Genomic DNA, 26,097 nt, shown 5'->3' with positions numbered 1-26,097 from the left:
CTGGGTGTAATTTTGGCTTTGGGGATATGTTTCCTTTTGGTGGTGGTTTGTCCTTTTAGCACAAACTACTGCTACTAATGCCACAGCTAAACAACACACAAGTAGAGAATCACTATCTGTATCTATAATGCATTAAACTGCAGACTGGCAATTGCAGCTCAGATCAAAATACTCAGGTATCTGCAGCCTTTCAGTACCATTTTAACAGTTAAACTTTACTTCAGTCCTCAAGTAGTTAATTGATAAAAGTCACGTCAGGACAGACGTACACACCTGAAAAACAAATTCCTACTGGGAGGGTGCAGAGCAGGAAAATATAAAAGTGCCTGGAGAAAGAGCTCAAGGCTGGTATGTGGTATTCAGTTTGTCTGTTGTTAAAAACTCTTAATAGCTTTCTCATCACTTTTCGCTTTAATCAGTAAAACTTCGCAGAGCCTTCTGGTGAGAAGGCAACAATGAAAACTCTGCTCCTAAAAGTATTGTATAACCTCCATGCTATCACTTTATCATTGCCTTCCTGTGACTTTGTGAACGTTAGAACCTGCTACGGTTGAACTTGTGCCCCACACTAACACAAATGAAAGTGTTTTTGCCGCGGTGGTTTTTGTTGTCTTCTGTTCTTCTGACTCCTTATTGAAAGGTCTCTTCTTGTCTTTGCAGATGTCAAAATGTCCACTTTCAACGCTTATATGCATCTTTGTTTTGTGCTGTTTTATTGTACAAGGGGAACAGACCTGTCCTCTGCACCATCACACTCATCGCTCTATCATACTGTCTGGTTTGCTCTACAGCAAAAAATAAATACACCTCTTTCCTCTCTTTATTTTCTCTTTTAGCCCTTCCGCATCTCTCTCTCTTCCTTTTACGCTGTATTTCACAGGTGTCAGAAAGGCATTTGTGTGCTCTGAATGTGGAGTGGAGGTGATGTTTGGTTGTTTTGAAGCAGGCCTGTCTGTCAGCAGTCTGAATACAGACGGAGACCTATTGATTTCTGCTTTATGAAGCTCATCTGTATGCCACTTACATTCAGAGAAAAGCGCATACACATCTGTTAGCTGATACTCACAGTCTTTTCCAAAATTACAGTACTGCTTATATGGATAAGGATATGAGGTACATCATAATGTGATGTTAAATTATTTTTGTTAAAAAGAAAAGATAGGGAGTCACTGTGTTTGTTTGGATTAGATAAAACTTCTCAACAATTTGTGTTGTTCTGAAGTCCTTGCATAACAAAAACTTCACATTGTTGTAATAATTACTTTTGCAACAAGTTCCATTTTTGGCTCTAAATGGGAGCAGCAAGTATGATTGAACTTTTACATCTTTGAACTTCATGAGCATCACATTACAAAACAGCTCCACAAATGACTCACTTCTCCCTCAGAAAGGTTCAGGTATAATCATGATAAAAAGCGTAGTTATGGTGTTCTCAAGAAAAACAGCTCTCATTCGACACTGCCTGCATCTCCAGCTTTTTGCTGCCCTCTGTGAGAGGGTGTGAAATCATTCTTAGCACAGGAGCTTACATCTTTTGCATACATGAAAATGAACAGTAATAAGATTTTTCTCCAACTCACCACTTGGGTACTGGCATTTACAAGCATTGGACTTCTGCCAGAGTTGTTTAGTTTTGAGGTTTGTTCCCACCGGAGTGTCAAGCCAACACCTAGTGAGAGAGGGTCCAGTTTCAGTGCATTTGTCTGCCACATAAATTAGATTAAATAAATTAAATTAACCTACTGAATACTTACTGCTCATAGCTTACGGTCTTAGCATTTCATAAATATGAAAGATAATAGGGCATAAAACTTAAAAATTTTCTTTCAGTTAAACACTGTATTAGTTTTTGTTTAGATAATCATTCTGTCTAGTTATGCAGGTTTAGCTTTACATCACATAGTTCACCAGGAAAATCTCTGTTAAAGTCGTGGATATGAAACGAAGTTCTGTTGCGAGGCTCTGGAGTGAAGTGTCACATTGTTAGCGTCAATTAAATAAACTGTACAATATATTCAAGTGTAGTCTATTAGTAGGTGACAAAAATTACAAAAGATTTCATTGTTATTAATACACAGTATATTGGCAAAAATAGAGCTCCAGTGAGCTCTACAGCAGTCGAGACATGTGTCCTCTGTTTCATGCCTCTCTACACATCCAGTGGAGGATTCTACACTTGGTAGATACAAGGAGATCAGCACTGGGTCGACTTTAAGCGTAGTGTTTGGTGTGTAGAGAATGATGGTGGCGGGTTATATTTCACCAGTAGGGTCAGTTGGTTCCAATAAAAAGAACTCTGAATGCTTCAGTTTAGTTTCAGGAACAGTTTGGGAGCGACCTCTTCCGTCTCCAACAGGATCGCACACCAGAGCACAAAGCAAGGTCCATGAACCTGAGCTTCCTGTGGATGAAATTAACTTGACTGTATCAAGTCCTGACTTCAACCCAAAATAACACACAATGATTTAAACTACAAGCCAGACCTTCTCGTCCAACATCAGTGTTTGACCTTACAAATGTACTTCTGAAAGAATGGTCAAAAGTTTAAGTACACTCTTATACTTTGTGAAAAGTCTACGCAGCTCATCTGGATTTATTGAAAAACATTCATTTCACAAATACAGTCCTGTCATACCTTTAAAGTGTATGTTGCTTATGATGCTCTGTTAGTTTGAATAGTGCATGTGTGTTTGGATCAAAGTTGTCGCAGTTTTCAGCTGCAGCTAGGCCGGGACCATCACTTGTGCCGTGATGTTGCTAAATCTTTGTAATTTTTTATCCATTTTTAAAGATCAACTGAATGTCTGGGAATTGAATTCCACTTCTCTGTGTGTGACTCCAAGTGGTCAGGTATTGAGCAAAGTTTAACTGACTTGAACTATTGCTGTACTTATGTGTAAACTTTCATAATACAAGTGTTTTGTATTAATTTTGGGAGGTTCATACGAGAATACATTAAGGCTTTAAAAGCATAGAATTAATTTTAGCTGTCTGTTGGGGTTTTTTTAGAAATCAAAATACTGAAGATGATCATATTGGGGGGAAAAGAGGTATGTCTAAGTGTTGCACCTTCTTCCATGATTTGTGATGAAACTGGAATGAAACTGTGTCCCAAACAGAGCCAAACTGTTTTCTTAACTTGCACAGAGTTATCTCTTTGACCCTTAGGCATCTGTTGGTGCTGTCAGTCTAAGATTTATTTCCTTTAAAGTCTTATCTTTTCAGCTTTGACACTTCTAAAAAATACTTTGCTAAACTATTCTGGAGACATTGGGGGCAGACAGTTTAATTTATGACCTCATTTTTTTTCATAAACACACTTGTCAAGCTGATCTTTCCAAAGAACTTTGTGACATAAATATTAACAAAGTTTGAAGAGTAAGATAAAACGAGAAAGTAGTCAACAAAAACGTGCAGGTATGAAAAGAGTTTTGCTGACTGGTTCCAAATGCATAATTCTGTTGACTAAGATTTGATTTTTGGATATTGTTTCAAGTTTTTATATAAAAGGCATTGCAAATATTAGCTTTGGGTAAAGAAACTGAAAACACATTTTATTAAACTTCTACAGAGTTACACAGATGCTGTGTGTAGTTCCTCCCTGGCAGGATGTCAAAATTGTAAACAAAGGTAGACTTAAAGCACAAGATTACTACAGCTGCTTGAATAATAGGACAGACTGATGAGTCTTGGAAGGCAGAAACCTCAGTGGCCACAATCCAAGGCATTATTTGTTTTCCCACTTTGAATACAAGTGAGTAGGATGGAAAGTTGCATAGTTGCTTTGGAAGACAAAGCCTTGAAATGCTGGTAGATTATTCTCCATGGTTACAAATGATGAATGTGTTCACTATCAACGTTTTATGAAGTTAAAAATAATAGTGAATTGTAGGAGCAAGAATAATGCATTCAAACTGACTGCCAAAAATATTATGCCTCATAAATATATAAGGAATATCTATGTTTGTTAGAAAGTGTATAGTTGTATAACATGAAATTATTAAATGTCACAAGTTGGGTCTGCTGTAATCTTTTAAAGTTTGAGATTTTTATGACAACAGATACACACCATGGAAGATACCACCAGAAAACGTGGTTTATAAAATATTCATCCTCCTTGGGTTTTTCCAAATGTTTGACACATATAACAAATCCTATGTGTGGTGGAAAAATGCCCAACACCCTCAAACTGCTTCATCGCATAAAATTGCAATTCAATACTGGGAGCTTTTCTGAGACAATCTGAACAACTTTGAGGGATATGAAAACTTTTTCAATGCACTATTTAGTTTCTACAGAACCCTTGACATTCGACACCTTAAATTTAAATCAGAGCCTTCTGTTATCTGACTCACCTTCCTCAGAAACACACTCTGTACCTTGCATTGTTTCTTCACTGTGTCATTCCTGCATGCCAAGGGTGGTGTTATTTTGTAGATAGAGGTCCAGGAAGGCACAGCTGAAAGGGATTCATGTTCCGATACATCGATTAATGCATTCTGTGCAGCTCCTGGCCTGCAGCATGCGTTCCACAGTTGCTGGCTCTGTTGCCATGAAGAAAAGATCCTGGGTTTCAGTCCCAGCTGAAGCTCAGCTGTGTGGAGTAGATTCAAGGCTTTCTGGGGTGTGCTCTGACTTAATCCGACCTCAAATAAACACACGTTAGGATAAATTGGCAATTCTAAATTACCCATGAGTGTGAGAGTGTGTTTGTGATTGATTGTTTGTCTTTTGTGACCTGACAACATGGTGTACACCACCTCGGGAATTAGACCCCAATACCCGCCCTTCCCCAATAGATTAAGCAGATAAATAAATAGATTAATTGAAAATTCAAAGTGTTTTCTCTTTTTTGTCTTTCTGTAAGTTCTGTTTTTGTTTTTTTCTTGTGAAATTATTTTTATTCAAAAACCCAATTGTTTTTTTTGGGAAGGATTCAAATTAAAGTTGGCTAGTTTGCAAATAAAAATCAGCAATTTAAATTGTGCCGGAAACACAAAAATAATCGTAATACTTCTGTTTAAATCCTACAGCAGCTCGCTTTATCAGTATTTACCCAAAACATAAACTGTCAGACAGCTACATCATATCCTGGAAGCTTTGTTGTTGTGATCCCGATTGGAAATAAATTGCGTTTAGTTTTTCTGATAGAAGTATAAATGAATGTTCTTGAAACCGGGAACGGTGACTTTTCGTCTAAGGAGAGAGCTCTGTTGTAGCACAGTTTGATTCACTTACACACACATAAATGGATAAAAGACCCAAATAAAATTACAATCTCATATGCTGGGGATGGTCGCTGTTAACAAAAGAAAAGACCTAAAAGAAAAACCACAGAGTTTTTGAGACAAATGTCCCTTGTGTGCTTTATCTTCTGCCAACATTTTAAGAGTTTTGCTGGACACTTTCCAACCTGGCCTCACTTAAATCCAAGAAATTACTGAGATTCAGACAATCAAAGTGTGTCTGTCTCCCATTTTGTTCTTATTTCTTTGCAGGAGGAGAAAAATGTGAAAGAACGAAGCAGATGAAGATGTGAGAGGAAAGAAAGAAGAGGTGAGGTGAAGGTGTTGGGTTTTCACAAAGTTTCTTCTGTCATTATTATATATTTAATGTTTTGATCTTCCACAATAGTCTGTTCACCAACATGCCGTTAAAAAAGTCACTTTTCACTGTGATGGATTCAAGCTTTTAGTTTCTGCAGCAGATTTTTCCAACAACCTCAAACATTACTGGTATCAAAGCCTTGAAAATGTTTAAACACACCTTGAATTTTTTCACTTTTTATCTCAGAGAGGATTCAGTAAGGTATCATGTAAAACATTGTAAGTACACTGACGTTTGTGTTTGTAATGAGTAAGAATTTTTTTTACTTCCAATACCGATATCTAAGATTAAGTATCAACTGATACCGATTCAATAAAAAAAAAGTGTTGAATTGACTTAAAATGTTTCTTTTTTTAAAAAACACAGACATTAATGTACTTAATTGGAAATTTATTTGATAACTATGCACAGCACACTTAAATACACCAATAGTTTCACAAGCTTGGTCAAACATTTAAATCAACAGAACTTTAATTTGTTCAATCAGTGCAACTAGGAATATAAAAACCAATGTAAATTAAATATTAAAAAATCTGAAAATGACAAAAATAATAGGCTGAATGTCTTGGGCAAACATGTAAAAATTAACTGCAGCACACCTTTCAAATGGTTCAGAAAATGTAATTAGGGATTTTAAATATAACGTAAAATAAATAATAAAGCATAACGTTGTTCGAAGCACAAAGCACAGAATTAGAACCAGTACAGATATTGATATCAGATTGATGCATCCAGGGTCGCTGCCAGGAATCTTGGGCCCAATGACAAAAGATGAAATTGCCTCCCCTGCAGCTACTGTTACAATTTTTTGAATCTATCTCACAATTTTAAAGGCTTGCAAAGGCCTTGCTTTCTTCTGGGAGGTTTGGGAGGGGCAACATGTGATTTTTACTGCTAAAAACTATTATAGAAAACAAAATATGATTAATTTTGTAATTGACAGGGCCCCAGTTTGTTTTTTTTTATTTCTATGAAAAAATAAATAAATAAATAAATTGCAGAGGGCCCCCTGTCGGTCAGGGACCTTTAGAATTGTCATAATTCCTGGGTGCATCTGTAGTAATAAAACAAAGTTCAGTGGTACATGAAATAAATTTGCCGTGTACTGTAGAAGGTTGAATGTCAGCAGTGTTTTCTGGTTCTGAAGGAGTCATGTCCAAATAATATGAACAAACATAAGGTCCTATGATTGCTTGACTTTAAAGAGAAGTTCGTCAGGATGTGAATGTTAGGCAGATCAAATATCATTCTGAAGTCTTTAATGAAATCTTGTTGATTAAGACCTATAACTCCATTGACTTTGCTAAGACAAGTGCTAATTTTCCAAATATTATCAATTAAAAACCTTTGTTCAGAGGCTAGTTTTTAAAAAAAAAAAATTAGGATTTGAACATTTTAGTTTATGTATAACCACAAAGGATGCTTTGATACATTATTTATCTGAGCGCCTGAGCGAGTTTACATGAAAATTTATATTTGTCTTTCCCCAATGGGCAACCTGTTCATATAGCCTCAGGCTAAGAACCTTTACAAGCCAGACAGCCCATCAAAATGAGTGATAAGTAAGATATTGTAGAACAGGCACCTGCCTGTGAGGCAAAATTTGTTTGTTTTGGCGTTTTTCACTGCTTACCACATGTCAGCGCTGACAGAATGCGATTTCACTAAAGTCAAAAAGTGCATCCTGCGAGAAGTGGTTAGACAGCTTAATGGAGTTGGAAACTAAAACTATCAGTTAAAAATGTTTTTTTTAAATTTTTCAGACACCGCATTTCAAACCTTGATGCAAACTAACATTTGTGACAAGATGAAATTGTAGCATGGTTCGTTGGTTGTGTATCTTTTGTTCCAATGGCTTTAAAAGACTCACATTGTCTTCCCGCACATTTAACATAGCAGTTTACTCAATTTAATACCCAGATATGCAGCATTTCTTGGACATGAAAAATTTCTCCACGTCATGTAAACCTCACATGTTCTCCACGGCTGAAGAATCAACTTGCACATTCTTGCTGCCAACAGGAATTTCTGAAACACAGAATTGTGAGGAAGAAACAAGGCAAGCCACAAAATAAATCTTAGATTGGGGACCAGAGAAACTGAAATACAAGAGTCAGCGCAGAGGGAAAATAAATAAATATATATATAAAAAAGATTCTGGGGCTGTTGCTCATTCATCCAACCTCACAAACAACAGAGTTACAGAGGAAGGTGAGGCAGACGTAAGAAAAGAAGTGAAGACGAAGAGGATTTCATTCGGCAGAGAGATCACAGCTATCTATTTACAGATTAGCATTGGCTCATGCTGTGTGTGTGTGTGTGTGTGCGTGTAGCGTGTATGTAGGCAATGCAGGCACCAGCACTAACATTGCCACACAACTATTCACTCGCACATACACACACATCAAACATGGTTATATCCCGTGAACAAAAGAGCAACAAATGACCAGGGTGCAGTTTGTGGTTGATTATTAACTGCAGGTATGTCTGTGTCATCTCCAGGGCTGCATTTGTTCAAAAGGCTTTTCATTTCATGACAACTGAACCATACATCATATTTGAGAGATTATAGGGATGAAAATGTGGTGGAAGTAAAAAAAAACCTACAGGAGTTTTCTTCAGTTTTTAAACCTCTTAATTTCCCTTTCATTTTGTTGATGGCTGAACTGTTGAAAAATTTGCCTTCCTGCTGACGTCCAATTGGACTTCATAAAAAATGCACAAGGGGAACAACAAGACCAGCAAACAAAAGAATTACGGTGAAATGAAATTCGTGGCACAAAATTGAATATTTGTTGGGGTTTTTTTAGGTGTAAAAGTCAGGTTGGATATTGTGCATGCAGCTAAAAGAAACAGTCACAAAAAGAAAAAACCCAGAAATACACAGTGGAGCCACCAGGAAGAGGCCGAGCAGGTCAGACAACACCATTTCCTTCTTGGTGTGCAAATTTTTAATGTCCCTCACTCAAATCCCAATCCTAACCCACCCACGCCACAAAAATGTGAAGCGTAAACAAAAGTAATAAATTCTGCAGAAAGTTTTGGTTTTGTTGTGCCACTGCAAGATTAACAGTTACAGAGGCATTGTTGGAAACATCTGAATATGTTCTGTTGCTGAACTGAAAACAACAAACGCCAAAGGACAACCACAACGCTAAAATTATTCATCACTGGAAAAAAAAAACAAAAGTTTGTTCTCCCAGAACTCTCTCTAAACTTTGAGTTATTCCAGTAGCTTTAAGGTTTTCTTTTTCAGCTTGTTTGGTCTCAGTGTGTTGCATAAATAAGGTCATGAGTCAAATAGTTTCCTTCCGCAATATGCTAGCTAACATTGTATATAAGGCGATGGTTCAAGGTCTTGTCCTTTAAAATGAGATCTTCCTCCATCCACCACATGTTTGCATTCAGGGGCCAGAGACCTCGTTATATTAAAACGAGACAAATGAAGTCGGTCTGATGGTGAAGTAAATGTAAGCTAATAACGATAAACCCTATATGGTTAAAGGGTTTTTTAAACTTGAGATGTTGTATGAAACTCATATTTTTAAAACATAAAAGTGGTAATTTGCCCACTATTATCTAAAATCCACAAATACTTGAAACTCCCTCTGAAAATGCTTATAACTAAGTTTTAGGTAGCTCAAAAATCAAATATCCATTGATTCACACAGTAGAAACCGTCTCGGCTCTACTTCAAAACCCAATGTAGCCCTTTGCTCTTCAGCCAATCAGCACCCAGGAAAATGGAACTGTGCCCCAGGATTGGCTTCTTTGCAAGCACCAGACAATAGCCTGTCAAAATACAGTACGCCACAGTGTTTCAGCTTTCCAAGCAACATTTTGTTTTGATTTTAAATCATTTTGAATCCGTGAATAGGCGGGGGTTCACTGTGTTAACTTATGAATCTTAAATAGTTATTAAGTATGATAAACAACGTTTATTCAATACGTTTATTTAATACTGTACACACCAAGTAGCGGATTATGTTAAAGTTAACACCCAAATAGAAGTTTACCATCAGTAAATTAAACAGTAAAGTTTATTTAACTGTTTTAAGGAATCTGGATTGCCTTTTATCATTTCATGGTGAAAATCTAAAACGCCTTGGTCAAATTTGAAATGACTGATTCTCAGGCAGAAGTTTTAAAAGCGGATTGAGAATTGCGAAATTTGTTTTAGTAGAAACACACATTAGGACCTCCAGAGATTGAGACCAGGATTAAATAAAACACACACACACACACGCCCGCACAGATAATGCAGACTGGTTCAGTCTGTATCTAATCAGTCTCCTCTCACTACAGTTTCTTTAAAATACACTTTGTAAGATCTTATCTCGTATTGTATATTCTACCATGTACATCTGTTTTGCATGTTTGAAATTTTACAGTAAATGGCGTGTACTCTGTGCATCATGGCTAAACTCCTGCAATTTCAGTACATCTATCTCATTAATATTGTTTTGCTTTTTTTCCCCTCTTCAAATAAATGTCCTGCTGCATTGTTTAGAGAGAGAGAGAAAAAAAGAGGCTTTCTCCGGGCATGAATTCCAAAACAAGCCATACTTACTAAGTATGTTTCCAACTGAACTGTTATGAACTTTAACATTTAACATGCTAACTGAGTTCTGTAGAGTCTGAAATGTTGCTCTTGGGTATTTTGCAATTTCTCTTAGTATTGCATGCTCTGACCTCGATGTGATCGTGCTGGGACATCCACTCCAGAGAAAGAGTGAAATCTACCTTGAATGTTTTAGGCTTCTGAAAATAAAAAATTCCAAGGGCTCATAATAATCCTTCCCAGGCTGATGGCCAGCAGCATTTTCTTTTCGAGATCGTTGCTGATATATTTTAATGCTCTTCAGTTTAGTTTTATCCTACACCAATTCACAAGAGAGGATATCCGGAAGAGAGTAACATCAGTTTTAAGTCAAAATCAGCATGAGGTGCAACCATGCTGCTAAATGCTTTTTTTTTTATAAAGGATGAATTGTTAGCCGAGAGATCAGTCATCAGCTTTTTACTTAGTTTCTTCCATTCGCTTAGTTCATAAGGTTGATTTTTACTGTCATACCCACAATCTATTTATAGATTCTTATTTATTGAAATTCACTGATTTAGTAGAGTTTCAAACTGCACAGATTATGTTTAAAGTCAGAAATAAAATATTGCCAGAAAAGATTCAACAATTATTTTCCGATAGAGTGGGGGGATATGACTATAGAGAAAACCTTAACTTCAGAACTTTGAAGGCTCGTACAACAATGAAAACATTGTGCATTTCGGGGGTTGGTGTGAGGATCTGGAATAAACTCTCTAAAGAGCTGAAGCAAAGTCCAAGTATGAAACATTTTAAGAAAGGTCTCAAGGCAGCTATTATTCAAAGTTATAAGGAAGAACAAGGGGGATAATCCTGGTTGGGAACCAAAACTTTAGGTAGGATGTCGTCAAGTAGGTGGCATGTCGGCGCAGGTGTGGGTAAATATATAAAGGTATGAAAATAACAGTGTATTTTGTCTATAAGCAGATGGGTGTGTATATGGGTGTATGTACGTATATATGTTTGTATATGTAAATATATATATATGCATGTGTACAGATGTGTATGTGTGTGTATGCACTATTTTCATCTAGCTGAGGAAATCTTATTATACTTATTATTTCCTTTGTCAGAAAGGATATCGGACATTGAAAATACTGTGATAAATTACAGCTGGAAAAGGGGTATGACTACATAAGTTATACTTCAGCATACTCCTTTTCAGACTCATAATCACCGATGTGATGTGTTTTTTTATTGTTTTTCTTTTTTAAAAGAAATATATTATGTACTTTGTGTCGTTTACACTGTCGGTGAAAGGTTTGTCTGAAATAAACTAAACTAAACTAAACTTCATTCCCACAGAAGCATTAAATGGCCACATACTTCTTCTACTTGTGGCCCCATAGTATTTGTCAAATGAATACTGTTCTGTATCAAATGTTATTCACTGCTCATTGCAATTACCTAATTTTAGAAGATTTGTTATCAGAAATGATAAATGTTTTCTAGATTCTGCTACATCCGAATCTTCTGTCCACCACATTAGGATCCGTTAATGCAAGTGTCCTTGGCTTTCTGTAAGCGGTGATCTCAGGAAAACCAGCTGCAATGCTTTTTATTTTTGATCACACAGAGAAAATGTTAGTGCCAGCTGTAAGAAGGGTCTTGTGCACTCGCTTTGTTTTTTTCTTTATTGTAGAAAGTAATCCTGGCTCAGTGTTTGTGAGCTTTCCTGGACAGATCCATACTGTGTGTTATTGCATGATGTCTGCTGTTCTCTCAAACTTCACTCATACTGAACAAAATTCTGCTTGATGTCTTGTAAAAGGGGAGTCATTCATATCATACTTCCTCTTTTTGTTCTTTTTTGTTGTTGCTAAAAAAAAAAAAAACACACTTGAGGATCCAAATTCAGCTTATATGAAACTTAAATTTGACTTGTAATTTAGTTAATTACTCTGTAGCAGCCATACGTACCAGTGTGGGAAAAAATGTGTTGCAAAAAAACTAAACCTGCCCGTCAATCTTAACACACCATCACCATGGCGACGCACGCTTTTCTTTTGCAGGGACCGGAAAGCTGGTTATGGTTCACATGTTGATAAAAGAAAGACTAAGGATGTCTGAATGCATATGCCCATCACACTTTTCAGATTTTTTATTTATATAAATGTATATATTATTATTATATAGTATTTTCCTTCTACTTTATAATTATGCACTACCTTTTTGTTTGGTCCATCGAATAAACTGATAATGAAAAATACTTAAGTTTGTGAAACAATTCAAGAGCTATGTTAAGTATTACATTAACTCAATGCATTTTTTCCGCTCCTAATAAATTTCTTTTCTTCTTTTTAAACATGTTCAACACAGAATAACTGAAATTATGCTGCACTGAAGACTGAGAGCTAAAGGGCAGTTATGCTATATGTAATAAAATCTTTCTGAATTTTATGTCTACTATAATCACCAAGACACGGCGTGCAGCTGAGCACACACCACGGCTGTGAGCACATCACCCTCGCAGCAGATGAAATGAATGTGTTTATGCGGTACATAAAAGCTGTCATCATTTAAGTCACAGCCAGGTACAGAATCTGATGTCAAATTATAGCACACGACAGGCGTCACCATAAGCAGACTCAAATTGTGAATCCGTTTGACTTGATTCACCTGCCAAAAGATGAGGGGGGAAAGAAAGAGAGTGATTTTTTAAATTTTTTTTTAACAAAGGAACAAACCCCTCCGGATTCTTTCACCAGCTTGAGAGTGCTCCATCTCTCTTGAGGCGAACACAATTGTTTATATTTTTTTAAAAAACAAACAGGATACAGCCATGGTTTTAGGGATAAATACAGATTAGATGAGAATAGCTTTATAATGTTCACAGAGGAGGTCATTTAGCCCTCACACTCTGCCTTTATGGTTTGCGTTTGGGCCCCCAGTGTCGCCAGTTTGGTTAAATGTCTTGTTAGAACAAAGTTCCCTTTTTAAGAAAGAATTATAAATAACTGTGACCTGATTACTTGGGACCTAATTTCTAAAATGTAGCGTGCGTTATGTTGAAAGAACCTGAGCGTTGTAATGAACGTGCTCGTCTGCCTTTTCTTGCCCTCTGCCTCTTTGTTGTTCAATCAGCAGTTGTTTATCCACTTCGCACCAGCTCCTCTGCCTCGCCCTGAATGATGGCAGGTGTTAGTAGCATCCTTCTCCTCGTGGCATTTAGCTTTGAGTGGCAGGATAATAAGACAGAGGCGTGAAGCATGGACAAAAATAGCTTCAGGCTGCACTTTTAAAAGATGAAAAACATGCAGTCTGTGTCTGTTTCACATGCATATTTTAGTTTAAAGCGCTTGGATCAAAGCCTGGTGGGCTGTTTAAGCACAAATGGTTATTCGGATGAGGTGAGCTCGACGCTCGTGACGGCGCGCACCAAACAAATTCAAAGCGGCATGGAACGGAGTCCGCAGGGAAAACACTTAACGTCCCTGGGGGTGAAGCAGAGAGATTGTTCATCATGTATGATGTAAGAAATGTCACAGCACTTATTTATAGGAGTCCCACGAAGGATCAGCGAGGAGGAAGCGTGTTCTTTTACGGCCCGGCTAACTGATTTATTTAATTTGGTTATTTTAAACGACCCTCAGTGCCTCATTCATTTGGCAAATGCAGGCTTTTAAATGCGCTTCAGATTTTTCACGCTGAAGGAGCAGAGATTTTTAAAAAGTTAAAAAGCAGAAGTTTTCAAACATACTGTATAAAAATACGCTCTCTGATATTAGAACAGACTAAAATCTTCCTATTTTAGAAAAGTTAGGATTACCAAATGTACTTCTCTTTGCTAAACGGCAGAATTGTGAGAGATTTTCAAATATTTCTCAATCTAGAGAGAGAGACAAAGATAAGAAGAAGTTCAAACCATCTCTGACATTGATCGTAATATAAGGATCCTTTTCCCAATCGCAATGCGCCTCTGTCTGGATTTCTAACCATACAACCAGAAAAAGAGCAGCAAAAGCAAATGAGGTGGATTAGCAGTGCATGTCATAACAGTCAACCATCAAACACCAATCATCAACATTAATAATGCCAATGCTAAAGCACTACAAAACACAGTATTTAGCTGACACTAATGCTAACGTTCTAACTTCAATTTAAATTATATTGAGCACGAATTTAATTTTGACATAACTGACATTTTCTATAATGCCTTTATGTATTGTATTTATGTTTGCATGATGTTCTCTACTGTCTGTGTTTTATTTTGTTCCTGCATGTTTCTTGTTTGAAATAAAGTTTCTCTGGGGGGAGTGAGAGAAAGAGGAAGAGAGAGACGGCGCATCAGGAGAGCATGCATATAAACATCTAACTACCTGAAGAATTCTGAACAGTCAATAACCACAACTTCAAAACAGATGTTGAGTATTATGCAAATGAAAGTTTAGAAAATAGCAAGTAGGTTCTTTAGAATTATCAGGAAAAATTTAATTTAGGGGAAGCTGTGTGTGATAAATATTTTCAAAGTTAGTAAAAGAATTAAACAATAAAAATAGCTTTGATATTAGAACATTAGTGGAAGTGTGCCTTCCACTGGCGACAGTCTTCAGTCAGATACCGCTTCAGATTCACTGCAAGACTGACTGCTACTGGACGTCCTCCCTGTCCACAGCAGCCCCATCCACAATGATGTTATTAAAAGTTACTTAAGATATTAATTACGTCAGCATTTAATTTCCCTTTTTGACAAATAAGGCATCTTTGAATTGAATTTTAAATTGAACACTTTTTCCTAATTAGTGGGAAATATCTGATAAACATTAGCCATTTTAAGAACCTTTGCACTGCTGTGCTGTTTGATAATCTGATGCCAAACTGTCAATGTAACAGGACATAAAACAAGTTTATTAAAAATGTTGCACTTATTGGTTCCTCTGTTCCTCCTCTGTTATCAGTCAGCGGGGTGTGAGATGGGTTGGGTTGTTGAACCAACAGATCTCCTCCCTCCCTCACTGCTTTTATAGATAACAGCAGAACAACTGCAAATACTTTTTAAAAAAACCACACAGCACCAGTTTGTCCACAGCTTCAAGGAGACACTTTCTAATACGATGACTGACACGGATTCTTTGTAAGTACGAAAATACTCTTGGTGTGTACTATGTTTAACTTCACTGGATGGGAGGAACCAGTTTCTAATGGTTTTCAGGGAAAAGGCGCCGACAGATGGTGAGAGTGGTGGTCTTAAAAAGAGCAAAAAGAAGCAAAAGAGAGAAAATGCTTGGAGACCAGAGGGACCCAGAGACCCATTTGCTATGGTTAGTGTCTCCACAGATAAAAGCAAATATTGTTACACTCACTTCGACTAAAAAATAACTTTGGTGTGCCTTTTTCTTTTTAAGTAGAGTTTTTAGGGTTAAACGACCATGTTTCTCTGCTTAGCTGTACTCATGCTGAAATATTGTGCAGCTGGTCAGGCGAGCTCAGGGTTTTTGTGCTAAATTACAGTAAAGTGTCCTTCCTCTTTCGTGCTCTTGGCCAGCTGGATTCTCTGCCAGAGAAGGAACAGCAGGAGATACAGAAAGCCCTTCATCTCTTCTCTCTGGGCACCAGCTTGCCTAAGACCCTGCAACAGGCCAAAAACCACACCTACCGCTTCTGGGACACACAGCCCGTCACCAAACTGGGTAAGCAGAAAGTCATCCTGTCATGATGGTTATGTAAATCAGAAGTTTAAATAAGAGGATTCACTGTAAGGTTTCTGTTAACTCAGGAAAAAGTGTAAATTACATTCATATATTACTGATCAGAGCAGATGAATAAGTGCATTTTTCTTACTTTGAAGACAGACAGCTTTCCTTATTTTGGGTTATATGCTAATACGTTGTGAGATAAATAGTCACTTGGGTGTAGTGCAGTTGTAGCTTTGTATAATTAGACACATGAGGTCTTCAAACCTCAGAAAGTAAAAAATGTAAAGTGTTTCTATCAACATTAACCTCCTCAAATCTGCATTCATGAAATCTGCACATTCTTTAAAAAAATCTTCATCTTATTATGATTTTATGACTCTGTGGAATATTTTATTATGTAATTAGGCAAATATGTTGGATTACATTAAGTATTACGTTTTTAATAGATCTTTAATATTTATAAGAATCTCCAAAATCTGCATAATAAAATCTAGACTTCAATGTAATGCGTGTAAAGTTTTACCATTTTGGACTAGCTTGCAAAGTTAGTCAGAGCAAATGAATAAACTAATTTTTTGTGTATTTTGTCTCAAGATAATCTTTTAAGCAGTCTTCTGATTAGATTTAGCAGTATCAAGCAGGTCCAATTTTCCTTTGCAGTAATGGCGTCGGTCGTCAAGCCCTGATATCTCTGTGGATGTGCTGCTGCTAGCATGAACAACACATGGTGCACACTATGTCCCTCTTAAAACTTAATGTAGATCACTTTAATTTTATTTAGATTTCATTATGGTGAAAGTGTCAACAAATGTACAGTGGGTGAATGTTTATGGCCCTCTTTTTTTAAATACAATTTCCACTTTCAATAGCTAGTAGTTATTCTGGAACACTGTGTTCTTCTGTGTTATAACGGTTTAAAGGGCAAAACAAAAATTGCATGAAAAATCTCAGGAGTTAAACAATCAGCAGCCAAACTTAGAAGTTAGCAATCATCTTTTTCCGGTGACTTTTGGAACCTGCTGCAGAGACAGTAGGACATACAGTAGGTGATGTACGTTTCTGCTTTGTGTTGCTTGTGTCTTCATGAGCAAAATTTATTTATGGACATCAGCAATAGTAGTGTAGTTGGGACAAAAGAGATGGAATTTAGGAGACAACTACCCTACTGCAGATATTCTTTTCTCCATTATGTAAAAATGTGCATCCCTGTGCACTATGGCCTATCGAAAAGGTTGTAGGTCAAGACATTGCGGACATTAACTATATCAAAATTCGCCTGAAAATGAACGAAAGCATGGCTAAAGCAGTTCTAGGCTAAACAATCTGCCAAAATGTTTGTAGCTTATGTTTTCTTAGTGGAAATGGAGTCAGAAGAGAGAGAAACAGATTGGGAGTAACCCATAAAAACTGATTGTAGTTTCTATCAAAGAACGATAAAATCGGCATGTGGGATGTGGGCTTCAACACCATCGCTTTGGTTATCTCCAGATATGCAGTCCACACCTCAAATGAATTGGTGTCTGAGAGCTATTGTGTGATTGGCCAGAAATCCAAAGTGAGGATATTTACTATATTTACAAAGGCTGAAGTGGGAAGCACCTGTGAGGACTTACCTGGAGTTCTGCAGTTGAGATTTTGAAGTATTACTTGTCTGGACCAGAAGGAACGTTGTTGTTGTTGTTCAGACTGTCTCAAGTAATAAAACAAATCTGTTTGTTCTGTATTCTTTTTTTAAAAGGTTTTTCTACCACTGGTGGCATTTATGTGAAAAAGGCTAATGCCCCAGGATGGTTTGTCGACCTGGAGACCACCTCATGGTCTTAAATTCTCATCATGTGAATTCTGACATCCTGACAGAAATTGTCTTGCTGCTGGTTCACCATTTAACTCTTGGCTAAACAGCAGAAACATGTCCTGTCATGTTTTAGGGTTTTATTAGGGGCCCAAAGAAAGACAGCCACTGGTAGTGAGTTGAGAAGTTTATTAGAAAATGATAGGAAGACTTAAAAATCTTTGGATGAAAACAAGACATGGAGTAGGAGTCAGAAGAAAACAGGGTAGAGAAGGAAATAGGTAGACAGAGAGCAGGCTAATAAAATAGAGAAGCTGAGGAGGAAAAACAACATCCAGAGGGATGAAAGATTAACGCTAACTTGAGAAAATTCACAAATAAAATGCAAGAATAAACTAAGAACTGAGTACAAGAGAATGAACTGAAATAGCAAGACCAAGGCCGAACACAGATAAACAATAAAATAATCAAAATACAAACGCTGATGAAAACCAAAACACCCCCAAAACCGTGGCATGTCATGAACTGAATGACTCATTTTGTAATGAGCCATTATATCCTTGATATAGATATTTATGCATGTTTACTTTAAAATCATCAGACCATTGATATGTATTTTTGAGCTGCACAGTCGTGCAGCTGCTGGCTCTGTTAACCATTAGAAAAGGTCCTGGGGTCGAATCCCACCCTGGGGTCTTTCTGCATGAAGTAAACAGGTTCTCCTCTTCTACGCTATGTTTCTGGCTTCATCACACAATCAAAAAACATGACTGTTAGATTAATTAGTCTTTGAATTATCCTTGGGTGTGTGTGCGTGTGTTTGTCCTGTGTGCCTTTGTGTTACTCTGTGATGGACAGGTGACCTGTTCAGGGTTTACCCCACCTCTCATCCAGTGACCTTTAGAGACCCCATGAAGGAAACATGGAAATCAATAATAGATGGATGGATAAAAATTCTATTTATTAACTTGATTTTTTTTTAAAAAGATTTTAATAAAAAGAAACTGTGAAGATTTTTTTATTTCCTTTTTGTAAAACCCCAAAAAATGTATACGGCTTCACTTTGAACCTGGGGAAGTGGAAGGCTTTAGAAGTTTAGCTACAAAACTTTTAAAAAAAATCTTGACTGAAGTGGCGTTGTGACTCATGAAGCATGTCACTACTATGATCACCTAGAGAGGTGGTTTTGCAAGTCGCAATTCTTCTCAAATCTCACGCTGTCTAAGAAATTATCAGAACTACACGGCAACCAAGGCCATATCACTCATTACCAGGCCTCCTTGGGGCCCTCTAGTTCTGCTAACAATGTGGTTCTGCTAGCAATCAAAAGTTTGATCATTAGATCATTCACACACCTGTTATAAACCTTTTTTTTCATCTCTGGCAGTGCTGTTTACATTATATACATGTATAATATAGGATACATTTATTGGCCAACTGATTTATCGGCCAGTTGATTTCTGGGCACCGATTTCCTTAATTTTGGGGGACTGTGATCTGCTGATATTTACATGTGAAGCTGATCTTTATCTCCTAATCTTATCTTGGTCAGCAGAAGTTTAAAAATCAGTCTCAGTCCTCTTCTGCTCTGCAGTGAGAGGTTTGACTGACAGACCAGCCCACCAGGTCAGGTCTGAATGTTTACAGCTAACAATATTCACCCCACTGTTGCCAACTCTCAGTGACTTCCTCAGAGGGAAGCAGAGAAAGTAACGCATATCAGTAGATATTTTAATTAAATGTTTGTGGCTGAAAATGATAGGAAAAAAAAATTTAGGCTTTTTTGAATCAGCGTTTTTCATAGTTCAAGTTTGGTAAGTTGCTGAATGCAGGGCTGGAAAGTTAGACTGAGTTATCAGTGAGGAGCTAAGGTGTCTGTTAGATGTGACAAGTATCATTTTTATTTATTTTACAGATCAAACTGTTGCACTGACGTAGAGGAGTTGTTCAAGAAGAACAAAACTTGTCTTTATAGATTTTATTTTTGTTGGTCAAACTGCTGTAAGTCCTTTTTTGAGACATTGTTTTGCTTACTTAACTTCTGACCGGAGCTTTGGACTTTTGGATGCTCACTGCACATTGTACAGCAGCTCATGATACCGGCGAAGCGTGTGGTACCTACCGCGGCCAACAGGGGGCCCCAAGAGCAATTATTTTTTTCTTTTTATCCATAAAATAATGATTTCTACATTATCAGATATATATTATTGTAAAACCAAATCACTTCGTAGTGAAATTATGTGTTTTTGATATTATAATGACATAGAAATTATTATGAAAAATAAATAAATAAACTCCACTGAGGGGGCCCCTTGGTGGCCCAGGGGCCCTAAGCTGCTGCTTAGTTTGCTTATGCCTTGGGCGGGCCCTGCTCATTACCCAACTAAAGTTTTCACGTTCCTTAAATCACACATGAAAACTGGGAGGACAGCTGTGATAGAGTCATTAGCAGAAGCAGACGGCAGACTCAGGCACCGAGTCGCCTTCGGGCTCTGTAAGCCACAGCCGACGGGGTCTAGGGAACCGCAACAACCAGCGTGGACAGAGTCCAGAACAGCTGAGACGGGAACGCTCCCAAACTGAGCCAGATTGAGAGGCTGGTGTTGAGTTGCTTCAGGGCTGTGTTGTCTTTTCTCCTCCGTTCCCTGGAATTGTTTCTCTTTTTATCACTACTTTGTTGTCATTTTCAGTACGTATGGCTAAGGATGATGGTAGGCGAACTTCATTTGGTATGTTTTGGTTTTGCTCAGGTGACCACATTACAACTCATGGTCCAGTCGAGGAGGTGGACGCCAGTATCCGGAATGAGCCATGCTTACTTCCTCAGGGATTCTCCTGGGATACTGTGGACTTGAGCAGTCCTTTTGTGGTAAATCACCCACCATAATCACTGGTACACATCAATAACTACAAACCTATCTGAAACTCATCTTAAAGGAAAGCCAAACAAAAGCTGGCACCTTATGTCTTTCTATGGCATAAAACATCCAAAAATAGCAATTGTTTTCAAAACTTGAACTTTTTCAGATTATGTCACATTTCAACACAAACATTCATGTATTTAGTTGTAATTTGATTTCTGTTGATCTCTACAGCCTCTTGATTACATGTGTATTTATTGCTCTTCAGATTTTCTCAGTTTAGATAGATGTGAGGCCTTAACAGAACAGTTGGGAAAGCTGGTTGTGATGTGACAAAATGTGAAAACATTTAAAAGGTATGACTACATTTTTAAGGCACTGTAGTTCTGTTGTTTCCTTGACAACCTGTGTTTTAGACAGACTTGTTTACCAGATATGGTGCTGTTCACTCTGGTGGACAGTTTTTAAAATCATGACCCAGCTAAATAAGTTTAACAAAATTGTTTTATTTTCCGGTTTTCTTCACAGTTGGGAGAGCTGTGCCATTTGCTAAATGAGAATTACATGGAAGAAGACGACAACACAATCAGATTTAACTTTTCTCCCGAGTATCTACTGTGGTAAGCTGCTGTGTTTAATAGTACCTTATCAATCAATTTTTAAATATTTATGCAGTCGATTTAATAATCCAGTGGGCATTTTTGTTTCAACCTACCCCCAATTAATGTTCAGTTGAGATCATTCGACAGATCCCCGTTGGTCTGTCATAGCCCAATAAATTCAGCTTGTGTGTTTTTTTATAGTAAGCGAACTGCCTGTTCTATTTTCCTTCATTTTAGAGCTCTGCATTGATTGCTTTCCAACCCTTTGGGCCACTAGCAGCAAATCATTTAACACTTACTTTGAATTTAATATTTGTCATTAGTTTTAGAAGAGCTAGAGCTGACCGTTAGTCCCTGAAGATAAAAAGAAATTCATGTAGAAATATAACGAAAGAGAACATGTTTTTCAGAGACATACTTAAGTGTCACTGATCTCCTCCTAAGGGCTTTACAGCCTCCAAACTGGCTGCTCCAGTGGAACTTGGGCGTGAGAGTAGACGCAAATAAGAAGTTAGTCGGTTTCATTGCCGCTGTACCTGCTGATGTTCACATTTACGAGACGTGAGTAGCTCGTAAATTCATGCAAAGATATGTGTGTGGATGTGTGTGTAAAACCAAAGTCAATAGCCTGAAATCTGTCTCTCAGGAAGAAGGGGTTGGTGCAGGTCAAATTCCTGTGTGTTCATAAGAAACTGCGCCTCAAGCGGATGACGCCGGTTCTGATTCGGGAACTTACCAGAAGGGTCAACCAGCAGGGGATCTACCAGGCTGTCTATGCAGCTGGCACAGTGTTGCCAACACCAATAAGCTCCTGCAGGTAGTTACTGCACATTAAAGTAAATTCAAAGCAGAATCATAGCCATCAGTTATTTAAAATTGCATTTTTCTTATGTGTACAGACACGACTTTGCCTACATTTTTACCACCTTTGACATTTTCAACATGACTTATACAAACTCAGTGTTTGTCATTAAGATTTGGTGAAACACAGACTAGTGGATAATAATAAAGGAGAGGGAAGATTAAACTATTTTTCAAACAAAATCTGAAAAGTGTGGCACACATTTGAAATCTAGGGTGCCACAAGCCTTGCAAGAGACATAGGAGAAAAAGGTGCTTGCTTCACCTTCTAGCACAACAAACCTACATATTCAGCAAGATCTACTATAATTTTGTTTTTCGTCTTTTTTTTTTTATCAAAGCAACTTTTACACGCCAAATTACCAAGTCACAGATCAGACCAAATCAAATTGCAACTAAGTGGAGAGATTAGATTTTTATTTTTACTGGCTCTGTCATCCAGTCTGATTGATCCTGAATCATTTTAAAAGAAAAACTGGCAAAAATCCAGTTTCTACATGTGCAAATCCAAAAGAGTTGCAGCTCTGATACTTGAAAAATCCATTCTATTAAGTATTAGTACATACAAAGTATAGACATTCTGATGTTTTACTTTCACTCCAAATTTATGCAGCGTAATCCAAGGTGGCAGAAACTTTTTCAAGGCCGTACATGTCATTTGTAATAGCCTTTCTGTTCAGTGATCTCACTGTACGTACGATATTTTTCCTCTAAAGCAACATCTGCCTTTGTCATCCCTGATATAAACTAATGAATCCTCTCAGCCAGTGGCATCGCCCTTTGAATCCCCGTAAGCTAATGGAGGTCAACTACCCCGGTCTAAAGCAGAACATGAATCTGCAGCGAGCCTTGAAGTTTAACCGCTTACCTGAGGTTAGTGTGTGCTGCCATCTAGAGACAAACATGTGTTATTGTTACTGAAGGGACAGAGGTGTTAGACTGTAAAAATATTCTAAGAGCACTAATTTAAGCAGTAAAGTTTTTTTAAATAATTTTTTTCCAAGGTGACAAAGATAAAGGGCCTGCGTCCTATGACTAAAGAAGATACTCCAAGGATCCTCTCAATACTTGAGAAAAACCTCTCCAACTTCCACCTCAGCCCCCTCTTATCGCTGCAGGAAGTAGAGCACTGGTTCTTACCGAAGGAGAATGTGAATGACACCTACGTGTTGGAGGTCTGACCTTCTTCTATCTGTACTTTAAATTCCTTTGAACAGAGAAAAACTTTTTTGTTAAGAATTTAAGCTGCGGTGCGGTGGTGGAAAAAATGATTGACCTTCCGTTCCTCGCACACAGGCGGACAATGGTACTCTGACTGACATGGTGAGTTTTTATGCCGTCTCCTCCAGGGTGCTAAACCATCCAGTTCACACCAGTCTCAGAGCCGCTTATCTTCTGTACGCCGTCTGTAATGTCACTAAGATGGCTGACCTCATGCAGGACACATTGGTTCTGGCTAAAGCTGTGAGTTTATCTGAATATAAGCATCTCTGATTTAACAAGCAGTGCTGTGAAAAATGCCCACACTTTTCTTTTCTTGTTTTTTTTTTTTTCCTTTCACAAACAGAAAGGCTTTGATGTCTTCTGTGCTCTCGATGTGATGGACAACATGAGTTTTTTGGAAAAGCTCAAGTTCACCATCAGCGATAAGAGTGTCCATTACTACCTGTACAACTGGAAATGTCCTCTCATGAGCCCGGACAAGGTACGCACCACTGTAATGTCTCCACTTGCCAAGAGAAACTTCTGTCTGTCAGGTTTTGTAATGACCTTTCACCCCTTTCATTTCTGATAATATTGTCAAAGGCTTGAATCATCTTGGAACTACATTTTTTTCACAAAACAGAAAATTTTAGGCTTGAGATTATTTATTACAAACCAAATTGAAAAGGAAGATACATCAGGTAAAATTTATTAAAAAAATAAATTAATTAATTAAAAAAAACTGTGAAAGTGGTAAGAAAGCTTGAATGTTTTTTTTTTATTTATTACACATAAAAAGCAGCTTGGACATTAGTCATACACAGCTTTTGTAATTTGCTTGCACCAGAGCATCTGATTCCTTTCTTGTTTATCCATTGTATGCAGATTTTAATTGCTCATTCTTAGGCCATAATCCTGTTGAGAGACCAGGTTGAGGAAAACTTCAACTTTTGGACAAAGCTTCACATTTGACTCTAGTTATTTAGTATACAGAAGATAAGCCCAAATCTTCACACCTTTGCCACCATGCTGGACAGTTGGCATGAGGTGTTTGTTGATATTTTCTCCAGACATGGTGCTGTGTATTGTGGGAAGACTTCTCTACTTTAGTAGTATCATCTTTCCATAGATGCCCAGTTATCTTCCGATTGATTTAAATTTGTTTTACATATCTACATTTCGATAAGCTAAACTTCTTTAGGGACAAGCTCTGATGACAACCATCCCAAGAAAGTAACATTTTCCCGTTCCTTCCTGTGGATAATCAGGGGGGTTGCATCAGAAATGGCATCCACCTAAAACGTCTGCCAAATCTGTGTGTATGCAGCTGGGGAGGCGAGGACTGCTGTGCTGTAGGAACTCTGTGTAGGGAGGTGCTGCACGGACAACAACTGTTGCAAACATTGACATACTCCGTGAGAACTCTAAAATTCAGACTTCTTGGGTTTTGCAGTTTCTCTGAGTATTCCATAGTGTGAATTGGGGTGAATTTGTTGAAAAGCCAACCTTGAGGTAGAAAAGCATCTGTGTCAAATGTTTTCCTGGAAATTATGGAATTTGCACATTTTAGAAATGGTCTTATGATCTTATGTGTTTACAGACTAATAGCAATAACTGCTTCTCTAAGGTCATTGATACTTATATTGATGTCTCTCTTCCTTAAAAAGGAGGAGAGACATAAAGGTGTGTGTGTCTTACTCCAGACTCCTTTACCCTTGATTATAGATTAAAATCATAACTGGTGCAGTTAAAGTGATGCGTATTCTTTTTTATTAGTCTTACTATGACAGCCTTTAATGATTCTGTGGCTGCTGCAGTGATAGTTTGCAACCATCCACACTAACAGGTGTTTATTTTACAGGTCAGTCTGGTGTTCCCCAACTAATCTGACGCATTGAAGATGAAATGATCTGCATCACTACCTGTGCTTTCAGCATTCACTGTGCTGTACAAAATAAAAAAAGGAAAAGTAACTGATGGAGCAGTTACAGTCAGATGGATTAATCTATTACATTGTAATGTGTGTGTTTACATGTGAATGCACGTGCGTGGGTATAATGATCAACATCAAAAGCCCTGTGGTTGTAATGTTACCGTGATCAGTCCTAAAACTGCATTAATAATTGTCTAAAGCTTCAGCTTTAGAATGTCAAGAATAAACAATCATATAAAACTCATCGTTTAATTCAGAATACATGTTAGACCAAAGGAAAACATAATAAAATCCATCCTGAAAACCTGAATGTCTAATGCATATAATTTTGTTATTTTATTTCTGCAAAAGGGGCAAACAATCCTGGTTAGAGCTGTCAGGGATTAATAAGTACATAAAACAGTAAAGCTTATCGCAGTGTAATTGTTAGACTGTGTGAGCCAACCACAAACCAAATGCCACATGTTGCATATAATTTTAGTTTGAGCAGTAGGGTGCGCTACAGTATAATATCATAGGCAGGTTTTGCATCTGAATGTATTAGAAAGCAAAATAAAGTTTGGATTTGGATAGTGACACACAATGAAGTGATAGAAAAAGGTGTATAAACTAAACAATATACATTAAGCAAATGTCAGCAAAACAAAGTTCATTTATTGTACAACTACAGAGATTTATGTCTGCAGTATATGTTTTATTTTGCTTTCTTACTTGTTTCAAGCAATATTAATGTAACTCAGGCCAAATGTAATTCTAGATATTGTTACGGCTTTCCAAAACCTTTAAGGATTGGGCAATAAAATACATCAGAATAAATAATTATGTAATTCTTATGTTAAATTTTTCACCTTTTTTTAGCTTGCATGGATGGTTATTTACAAAGAAGTTGTAATTATTTACACAGGAAATATAGGTAAAAGGAAGTGCACCAATTATCCTGAAATAATGTGACAACATTATAGATGAGCTTAAGTATGTATTAAAAGCATACCAGTAAAAACG

The 26,097-nt window shown here is 37.4% G+C and overlaps 1 protein-coding gene across 4 annotated transcripts in view; it reads left to right on the top strand.

Moving 5' to 3' along the window:
• Window positions 1-25,405, top strand: part of LOC102227956 (glycylpeptide N-tetradecanoyltransferase 1-like) — a 74,725-nt gene extending 49,320 nt beyond the window's left edge. For 2 of the 4 annotated variants that reach the window (XM_023341267.1, XM_023341268.1), the window contains 12 exons: window positions 5,499-5,556; window positions 15,360-15,468; window positions 15,659-15,837; window positions 20,386-20,504; window positions 21,025-21,116; window positions 21,543-21,659; window positions 21,745-21,915; window positions 22,724-22,832; window positions 22,964-23,134; window positions 23,256-23,423; window positions 23,527-23,664; window positions 25,024-25,405. In XM_023341267.1, coding sequence (XP_023197035.1) covers window positions 15,377-15,468; window positions 15,659-15,837; window positions 20,386-20,504; window positions 21,025-21,116; window positions 21,543-21,659; window positions 21,745-21,915; window positions 22,724-22,832; window positions 22,964-23,134; window positions 23,256-23,423; window positions 23,527-23,664; window positions 25,024-25,047 — 1,380 coding nt within the window. In that variant the 5' untranslated portion in view covers window positions 5,499-5,556; window positions 15,360-15,376 and the 3' untranslated portion in view covers window positions 25,048-25,405. Of the gene's footprint in view, window positions 1-5,498; window positions 5,557-6,209; window positions 15,282-15,359; window positions 15,469-15,658; window positions 15,838-20,385; window positions 20,505-21,024; window positions 21,117-21,542; window positions 21,660-21,744; window positions 21,916-22,723; window positions 22,833-22,963; window positions 23,135-23,255; window positions 23,424-23,526; window positions 23,665-25,023 lie in introns of those variants that run through there. The other 2 variants (XM_023341266.1, XR_002753402.1) reach the window with 2 other exon arrangements.
• Window positions 25,406-26,097: the final 692 nt, after the last annotated feature.

This window comes from Xiphophorus maculatus, chromosome 10 (assembly GCF_002775205.1).
Source record: "Xiphophorus maculatus strain JP 163 A chromosome 10, X_maculatus-5.0-male, whole genome shotgun sequence".
Taxonomy (NCBI): domain Eukaryota; kingdom Metazoa; phylum Chordata; class Actinopteri; order Cyprinodontiformes; family Poeciliidae; genus Xiphophorus; species Xiphophorus maculatus.
Note: the sequence above shows the minus strand (reverse complement) of the source record. Positions and strands in the feature narration are given on the sequence as shown.